The following is a 9529-nucleotide window of genomic DNA, read 5'->3' as shown; positions in this document are numbered from 1 at the left end:
AGCTTTTTTTCTGGGTCACAAATTAATTGTTGTATCTGATGGAGAGAGAGGACCAATGATTCTGATTCTACCAAAATGGCACTTGTTTAAAGGAGAGAGTGAATTAGTCCCAAATGGCACCCTATTCCCTTTATATTGCACTACTTTTGACCAGAGCCCTATAGGCCCTAAGGTAACATTTTGAAATCAACCTAAAGTACAAGGAAACATGGGGAGTGGGACTGGGCTGGCCTTAAGGCAAATAGTGTACCGGTATTAACGTTGTATATTTCTCACTATAAAAGAATACAAATAAAAAAGCAAAGGTAATTCAGCTGTTCCGCTACTATAATATAGTGCATGGCTTCTTGTCTTTGAAGGGGTTTTCAGAGGCTGGGATACCCATGAGTAGAGGGTCATATTTACCCTGTTCTCCACAGTAGTGCATCAGGTCTGCTGAGGCCTTGGACACCTGCAGGAGAGAATCATACAGCAGGTTACAATTGGCAACACAAGGCAACACACACATAGAGAGAAGGTCAGAGAAGGCAGGTCTTGCTAGCCTGGCTGACACAACCCACGCGACTACATAGGACTTTGAGAGCTGGTGTCAGCCAGACTAAGTTCTTGCAGGATGGAACATGTAATGTCATATACGTATATCTTGGTATATATGGATATATGGGTTGTTTGAGAAGCGTACCTTAATTCTCTCAATGCTGGCTTCTATTCTCAGCTGCTGGACTGCCCTCCTGGCATGGGCAATGTTATTGGAACTCTGCATCTTCGAAAGATATGTTGGTCTCCGCAAACCTCTGTTAAAACACATACTGGATTCACCTACTGTATAACACCATGGGAAAGAATGAATGAACTGACTCACTGATTGAATTAACATTGTTATTGGGTATACCTTCCACAATTTGGGAGTAGCGGCAGTGTGTGAGTGGCTTTATCTGGAAAAAGAAAAGAAAAGCACAATAAGACATAATTAAAATCACCAGTTGTACACTGATATAGGGCAGCAGAACAGCCAGTCCCTGTATAACTGTGTCATAAAAGATATCCCAGTTACATCAGCTGGCCCTTCTTACGTCTTTGCACAACAGATGGTGTGTTGGAAAGTTACCCAATATGGTTAAGTGTCAGGAACATAACTTTGAAAAGCTGCCAAACACAATATACCAACAAAAAAACAAGCCTAGGAGCAGCTGTTATTCCACTGTCCTTCTCCAGAGTAACTTCCCAAAAGTGACAGTCGGAAGTTAAATCTGCAATTTACTAAACCAACAACCTGCAAACAAGCTAGCGGACGTAATCACATAAAGATTGGCCAAGATGGAAACTTTTGCACAATCTCACACATCATGGGAAGTCTACATTGGTCCATAGCAATAAAGACATTGCCTGAGAGGACAGTCTGCTATAGTGGGTCTGTATGTAGTAAGAAAGAGATTGCCTGGGGTGTTGGCACTGTTCAAAGCACCTGGTCTGCCAGGTTTCTCTCTCACCTTGGAACCTGTGGATTCAGATTGACTGAGTGGGAATCTTGGTTTGAGTTATTGGGGCAAGATTTAGCCTACTTGCTGTATTCTACTATCTCAGCCTGGTCTCAGACTAGACGTAACATAGTAAACGTAACTCCGGAAGACTCAAATTAAAGGGGAAAGAAGGATACCTAGTCAGTTGTACAACTGAAATGTGTCTTTCCGCATTTAACCCAATTAAGATTAAGGTGCGGGGGCTCCTTTAAATCGACATCCACGTCTTTAGCCACCTAGCCAATGTTAGCTTTAGCTACTTAGCTAACATTAGGCAAAACAAAATGGAATACGTAAAACATTTCATGCATTTAGCAAATTCGTAACATTGTACGAATTGAAATTCGTAACACACGAAATGGATGATGGACATCCACAAATTAATACATACTGTACGAAACTGTGTACCAGATTTACTTTTACTATGTTACATCTACCTCTGAGTTCAGGTTGACTATCTGCACATGATGCAATATTGAAAAAGAAATACAGTATCTCTTGGTCAACAGTACAGTACATGAATGAATCGGGCAAGGTAGACTAGCTCAGCAGCTGTGTTTAAGTCAGGGAAAGGAACACATGTGTTACATTATAACAACAAAACCATTGCACACGCACGCACACACAGTACAGTTACTTTGAGAAGAAGCCTCAATTATAACCTTTGTATTGAGGTCATCAAACTGCGATTCCACTTCTATTACAATAGCTGAGAGGTTTATGGAGGAGGAGGATGCACGTAAGGAAGCAGAAACAATGAAGTCATTGGTAGCCAGCCACAGTACAGCTGAGTACAAAGTGGATTGAGAGACCTCCATCGGAAGCATACATCTCACTAACCACCCCACCAACCCACTCCTTTCCTTTCCTCCTTCCCTTCATCCCTTCACAGGAAGCTGTATCCCCAGCCAGACAGCCAGTTCAGTTTCCCTCTGAAGTATAAATTCTTAAATATGTTCCGGTTTTAAAAATAGAGCCCGGCGGAAGAAGAAAGAGCTGCAGAGGTGGTTACTCAAACAAACCGACAGGAACATAAAGCTTAAGACCACGGGGAGTGAGTACAGGAATAGCATCACAGGATCCTGACAAATAAACATTTGAAGACCATAGTCTCAACAACAGTCTCAACAATCTTTTCTTCACATGAGAGGATCTTCACTGAATCATGGAAATAATCATAAGATACTTCATCCTCTTCCACACTACAGCTTTCCGTAAAATGTATACAAGACACCTTTCATCCTCATGTCTGTCTTAGTGCCTTTTGTGTGCTTGGCTTGGGTAGACACTGGAATGGTTTAATGTGCATATGTCTGTGTTCTTTGCACAAGAGCAGGTTTTAAAAACACACAGATGGAGTGAACACAGGAAGAATCCCATTATCTGAGGGCTGGGTCAGACAAGGGCTACGAACCCAGTGTTTAGTATTTACAGCTCTGCACGAGACACAACGTGACCCTGGCAGCTCTGTATGAGACGCATGATGCTAGCAGCTAGGGCTTGGGGAGTAAAGAGGAAGTACATCACTGACAACCTGAAATTGTCCCTTCACAGACAGTTTGGTGAAGCCGCCGCAACAGCGCCTCTTCAACCTCAGGAAGCTGAAGAAATTCATCTTGGCCCCTAAGACCCCCACAAACTTCTACAGATGCACCATTGAGAGCATCCTGTCGGGCTGGAATCACCGCCTGGTATGGCAATTGCACCGTCCACACCCGCAAGGCTCTCCAGAGGGTGGTGCGGGCAGGCCAATTCATCACCAGGGGCACACTGCCTGCCCTCAGCCACCCGAGCCACAGCCTGTTCACCTCGCTACCATAGAAGGTGGAGACAGTCTCTCGGTCCCAGCTTTGATGCAGCTGTACTGAGAAACAGCTTCAATCTCCAGGCCATAAGACTGTTAGTCACCGCTAGCTGGCCTCGGCCCAGTACCCTGCCCTGAACCTAAGTCACTGTTCTAGCCAGTTACGACCAGGTACTCTACTCTGCACCTTAGAGTGCTGCCCATTGAAGTCATTGAAGACTGGTCACTTTAATAATGTTTACATACTGTTTTACCCACTTTATATGTATATACTGTATTCTAGTCATGGCTCATACTATAAACACTGAACAAAACTATAAACTCAACATGTAAAGTGTTGGTCCCATGTTTCATGAGCTAAAATAAAATAAATCTCAGAAACATTCCATATGCACAAAAAGCTTATTTCTCTCAAATTGTGAGCACAAATTTGTTTACATCCCTGTTAGTGAGCATTTCTCCTTTGCCAAGATAATTAATCCAACTGACAGGTGTGGCATATCAAGAAGCTAATTTAACAGCATGCTCATTACACAGGTGCACCTTGTGATGGGGACAAAAAAGGCCACTCCAAAATGTGCAGTTTTGTCACACAACACAATGCCACAGATGTCTCAAGTAGAGGGAGCGTGCAATTGGCATGATGACTGAAGGAATGTCCACCAGAGCTGTTGCCAGAGAATGTAATGTTTATTTCACTACCATAAACAGCCTCCAATGTCATTTTAGAGAATTTGGCATTAGGTCCAACCGGCCTCACAACCACAGACCACATGTATGGCGTCTTGTGGGCGAGTGGTTTGCCGATGTCAACTTTGTGAACAGCGTGCCCCATGGTGGCGGTGGGGTTATGGTATCGGCAGTCCTTAGCTACAGACAACGGACTCCTTTAGCATTTTGTTAGTGGCAATTTGAATGCACAAAAATACCGTGACAAGATCCTGAGGCCCATTGTGAGGACCATTCTGTGACCAACAAATGCACATCTGTATTCCCAGTCATGTGAAATCCATAGATTAGGGGCTAATTAATTTCAATTGACTGATTTCTTCATATGAACGTTAATTCAGTAAAATCAATGAAATTGTTGTATGTTGCGTTTATATTTTTGTTCAGTGGAACTACTGCTGTAAACACCTTTTCTATTCATATACTGTCCATACTGTCTTTACACACCATTATATGTACACTACATTGCCAAAAGTATGTAGACACCTGCTCGTCAAATATCTCATTCCAAAATCATGAGCAATAATATGGAGTTGGTCCTGCCATTGCTGCTATAACAGCCTCCACTCTTCTAAGAAGGCTTTCTACTAGATGTTGGAACATTGAATGGAAGCAAGTCTCCGCAGCAGCCACAAAAGCATTAGTGAAGTCGGGCACTGATGTTGGGCGACTAGGCCTGGCTCCCAGTCTGCATTCCAATTTATCCCAAAGGTGTTCGATGGGGTTGAGGTCAGGGCTCTCTGCAGGCCAGTCAAGTTCTTTCTCACCGATCAAAAAACCATTTCTGTATGGACCTTGCTTTGTGCACAGGGGCATTGTCATGCTGAAACAGGAAAGGGCCTTCCCCAAACTGTTGCCACAAAGTTGGAAGCACAGAATCGTCTAGAATGTCATTGTACGCTGTAGTGTTAAGATTTCCCTTCACTGGAACTAAGGCCCTTAGCCTGAACCATGAAAAACAGCCCAAGACCATTATTCCTCAGCCACCAAACTTTACAGTTTAGACTATGCATTCGTGCAGGTAGTGTTCTCCTGGCATCCACCAAACCCAGATTCGCCCATCAGACTGCCAGATTGTGAAGCGTAATTAATCACTCCAGAGAACGTGTTTCCACTGCTCCAGAGTCCAATGGCTGCTAGCTTTACACCACTCCAGTCTACGCTTGACATTGCGCATGGTGATCTTAGACTTGTGTGCGCCTGCTCGGCCATGGAAACCCATTTCACGAAGCTCCCGACAAACAGTTCTTGTGCTGACGTTGCTTCCAGAGGGAGTTTGGAACACAGTAGGAAGTGTTGCAACCGAGGACAGACGATTTCAGCACTCGGCGATCCCGTTCTGTGAGCTTGTGTGGCCTACCACTTCGCAGCTGAGCCGTTGTTGCTCCTAGACGTTTCCACTTCACAATAACAGCACTTACAGTTGACCGGGGAAGCTCTAGCAGGGCAGAAATTTGACGAACTGACTTGTTGGAAAGGTGGCATCCTATGACGGTGCCACGTTGAAAGTCACTGAGCTCTTCAGTAAGGCCATTTTACTGCCAATGTCTGTCTATGGAGATTGCATGGCTGTGTGCTCGATTTTATACACTTGTCAGCAACGGGTATGGTGGAAATAGCTGAATCCACTAATTTGAAGGGGTGTCCACACTCTTTTGTATATATAGTGTATATATATTTATATTCAGGTCTCTGACAATGCTTACTGATATATATATATATATATTCTGAATTATGTGAGTATTTTGTATTGCTAGGTATTAGTGCATTGTTGGAGCTAGAGACAAGCATTTTACTGCACCTGCGGTAACATCTGCCAATCTGTGTATGCGACCAATAAACTTTGATTTGATTTGATTACTTGAGGGCAATGGGCTGGGTGCTGCTGTGTGCAACACTCACAACCAGCTTTATGATTCATGATTTTATGAGGATCCCCATTAGCTGACGCCAATGGCCGACACATAATGAAAAAGACAGACAAAAATATTTTACAAGGTACATACATTTAAATCATTAAAGATAGACACTACAGACATATAAAACAATTATAATAAAGAAATACTATTAAAAACACACAAATTTTCACACATTGGAAAAAAAAGAAACAATACAAATACTGAGCCTGCAGGACTTGTTTGGTTTACTGTGGTGTTAAAAATGCTGAGCATCTCTTTATCACAGACATACCTCTCTCCCAATCTTTACAACAACTGATTCAATATTCCTTGACCATGACAATTTACAGTCTAAGGTAACACCAAAACGTTTCATTTCCTCAACAGTCAGAGACCAGAGGTCTAAAACTTAGGGAATGATTTGTACCAAATACAATGCTTTTACTTTTAGACACTGTATGTTCAGGACTAGATTATTACTAGCCACCCATTCCAAAACTGACTGCAACTCTTTGTTTAAGGCTGCAGTGATTTCACTAGCTGTGATGCTGAAGTGTCTAATGTTGAATCATCAGCGTACATAGACACACAGGTTTTGTTTAAGGACCATGACAGCTGCCTTGCGGAATACCACACTTTACATGTTTTACATTAGAGAAGCTTCCATTAAATAATCTCCTCTGTGTTCTATTGGATAGATAGATAGCTCTCAACTCATGATATGGTAGAGGATAAAAATCTAACACATTTTCCCAATAATAGATTATGTTTAATAATAAAGGCTGCAGTAAAGTCTAGTCAACTCAATGACACGTGTTCAGTTGGAGCTATTTTGAGAGGCTTTAAATCTGATCATACCTTGTATCTTCTTGAAGAAAGTACTGAACAGTATTAGTATGTACAGTATTAGTGTGCCCAAAATAGCACCCAATAGCCTATTTAGTGCACTACCTTTAACCAGAGGCCTATGGTCCCTGGTCAAATGTAGTGTACTAAATACGGAATAGGGTGGCATTTGGGATGCAGATTTAGAGTCGTCCTGTGCTCTGATTTGCAGCTGGGTGTCTTTGTGCATCATGTTTTTGTACTGGATGGACTCGGACGCTCCACACCTGGTCAGACCACCTAAGGACATGGTCCACAAGGACACAGTAAAAGGCCCACCTGGCACGGCTAGGCTGGCAGCAGAGGTGGCCACCACCCCCAGACCACACATACAGTACACCTCTGTGCTGGCAGTGGCATTTCCCTGTGGCTTTGGCACAAGCTGAAAGCTGTTGTCCATGGCCTTGCTATGCATCAATAGCAGTAAATCAGTAAAGGAAGGAAGTTTGGCACAAGCCGTGCTGATTGGCTTTCCTCTAGGAACAGCCTGTATGCGTCCCAAATTGCACCTTATTCCATATTTATTTAGTGCACTACTCTGACTAGAGCCCTTTGGCTCTATGGCACCCTATTCACTATATAGTATACTGCTTTTGACCAGGGCCCTTTTACCCTATATACATGTGGCGCACTACTTTTGACAAGAGCCCTATGGGGCCTGGTCAAAATAAGTGCACTATAGGGAATAGGGTGCCATTTGGGACATAGACCCTGGCTGACAGAGGAGGTCCCTTCCAGGCCTCTGATGTATCTCCCGGCCCTGAATTAACCCTGTCCTCCGTTCCTGTAACGTCCGTCTATTTCTTCCTCCTCCTCGGATGAGGAGAGGCGAGAAGGATCGGACCAAAATGCAGCGTAGGTGGAATACATGAATGATTTATTAAACAAGACGAACACGAAGCACACTTGAATAACTACAAAACAACAAAACGACGTAGACAGACCTGAACATGAGAACTTACAAAAACACGAAGAACGCACGAACAGGAACAGACTAAACAAACGAAACAGTCCCGTGTGGTAACAACACTGACACGGAAGACAATCACCCACAAACAAACGGTGTGAACAGCCTACCTTAATATGGTTCTCAATCAGAGGAAACGTCAAACACCTGCCCCTAATTGAGAACCATATCAGGCAACACATTGAACCCAACATAGAAACACATAACATAGACTACCCACCCAGTTCACGTCCTGACCAACTAAACAAAGTTAAACAAAGGAAAATAAGGTCAGGAACGTGACAGTTCCCCGGTCGGCAGTGCTGGAGGGACTTAGTCAAGGGATTCACAGATTCTCACTGACAAATAAATAGCCAGCCAACAGGACCACCCCCCTTCTCTACTCTCCCGTCCAGGAATTGGCAGCCAAGAGTCAGGGATTGGGAATGTCTGTCTGTAGGAATGCCATAGCTAGCATCCCATCCTGCTCCCCAGCCACCTCTCTGGACCTGAGATTGGAGTCTTTTGTAATGCCAATTAAAACCATGTAAGTATATACCACAACACACTGCACCATTGATACTAATGACCTTCATATTTGTAGACTGCTCTGAGACCACAGAGGCACTGCTTTCCTGTGGCTGTAGTGTACACAGGTGGGTTCTCGCCACACCAGAAGAAGCAGAGGTCGAACGAACGGCAAGCTCTGACCTGTAGTGTGAAACTATGATCAAATGGTTGAGATATTTAAGGCCTCGTTTTGTGAAATGATGGTTATTACTATGATTACTTGTAGGTATTACCAATTACTATATTGCTAATACACTCTGAAATTTACACTGGATTTATTCAGTGATTGAGGGATGATTGTAAGAAGAGAGACTTGGCTGAGCTGTGAGAATGATTTATTATCCATTATAAACTGGGTGTTTCGAGCCCTGAATGCTGATTGGCTGACAGCCGTGGTATATTAGGTCGCATTCCACAGGTATGACAAAAGTTATTTTTAATGCTCTAATTACATTGGTAACCAGTTTATAATAGCAATATGGCAGCTCAGGGGTTTGTGATATATGGCCAATATACCACGGCTACGGGCTGTATCCATAAGAACAGCCCTTAGCCGTGGTATATTGGCCATATAACACACCCCCTCGGGTGAGAACGGGAGAAAAAGAAAGTCCATTATTTGTCCTCTCCACTACTAAACTGCCTAGCAACAAGATGGCCTTGCTTCACGCCTGGGCCTAAATATGTGTCTGGTGCCGAATACCACAATGATACTACAATGAGCTCTGAGGCCTCAGGGGCCATTACATTCCCACAGGGACAATGCAGATGTGTTATCAGTGCGACTAGACGCACCAGAGTCAGACACTGCATTACTGACTGCTCGTGACGTGTAAAATAGTGGCAGCAAAAATAGGGTCCGGGAGATTTCTTACAAGTTTATCTGAGCTCTCATGTGTGCTAATCTCACACGGCCTGATGCTATCTGGGACTAGGAGACAGACTGTCCGAGACGAGAGCAGGCAGCTTGTCAGGCGTGCAGAGAAAGACAGGTTCCCAAACATAGTAGGACTATTGATAACTCCATAATGACCAGTGCAACAAGAACGACAGTCAAGCAGGGTTGAGCATTAAATTGTAGGAGTCAACATTGATAGGTAATAATGTTTATGATGACAGATTTACAGTGCAGTTATTTGTAGTTCAAACTGACTCGGACGCCTACGGTGTATAGTCA

At 43.5% G+C, this 9529-nt stretch overlaps 1 protein-coding gene across 3 annotated transcripts in view; it reads right to left on the bottom strand.

Annotated features, from left to right (window-relative positions):
- Positions 1-206: 206 nt before the first annotated feature.
- Positions 207-9529, bottom strand: part of LOC139578637 (guanine nucleotide-binding protein G(I)/G(S)/G(O) subunit gamma-12-like) — a 61078-nt gene continuing 51755 nt past the window's right edge. For all 3 annotated transcript variants that reach the window (XM_071406506.1, XM_071406504.1, XM_071406505.1), the window contains 3 exons: positions 893-935; positions 683-794; positions 207-451 (listed from right to left, as the gene is read on the bottom strand). In XM_071406506.1, coding sequence (XP_071262607.1) covers positions 326-451; positions 683-763 — 207 coding nt within the window. In that variant the 5' untranslated portion in view covers positions 764-794; positions 893-935 and the 3' untranslated portion in view covers positions 207-325. The remainder of the gene's footprint in view (positions 452-682; positions 795-892; positions 936-9529) is intronic.

This window comes from Salvelinus alpinus, chromosome 6 (genome assembly GCF_045679555.1).
Source record: "Salvelinus alpinus chromosome 6, SLU_Salpinus.1, whole genome shotgun sequence".
NCBI classification, from domain to species: domain Eukaryota; kingdom Metazoa; phylum Chordata; class Actinopteri; order Salmoniformes; family Salmonidae; genus Salvelinus; species Salvelinus alpinus.
Note: the sequence above shows the minus strand (reverse complement) of the source record. Positions and strands in the feature narration are given on the sequence as shown.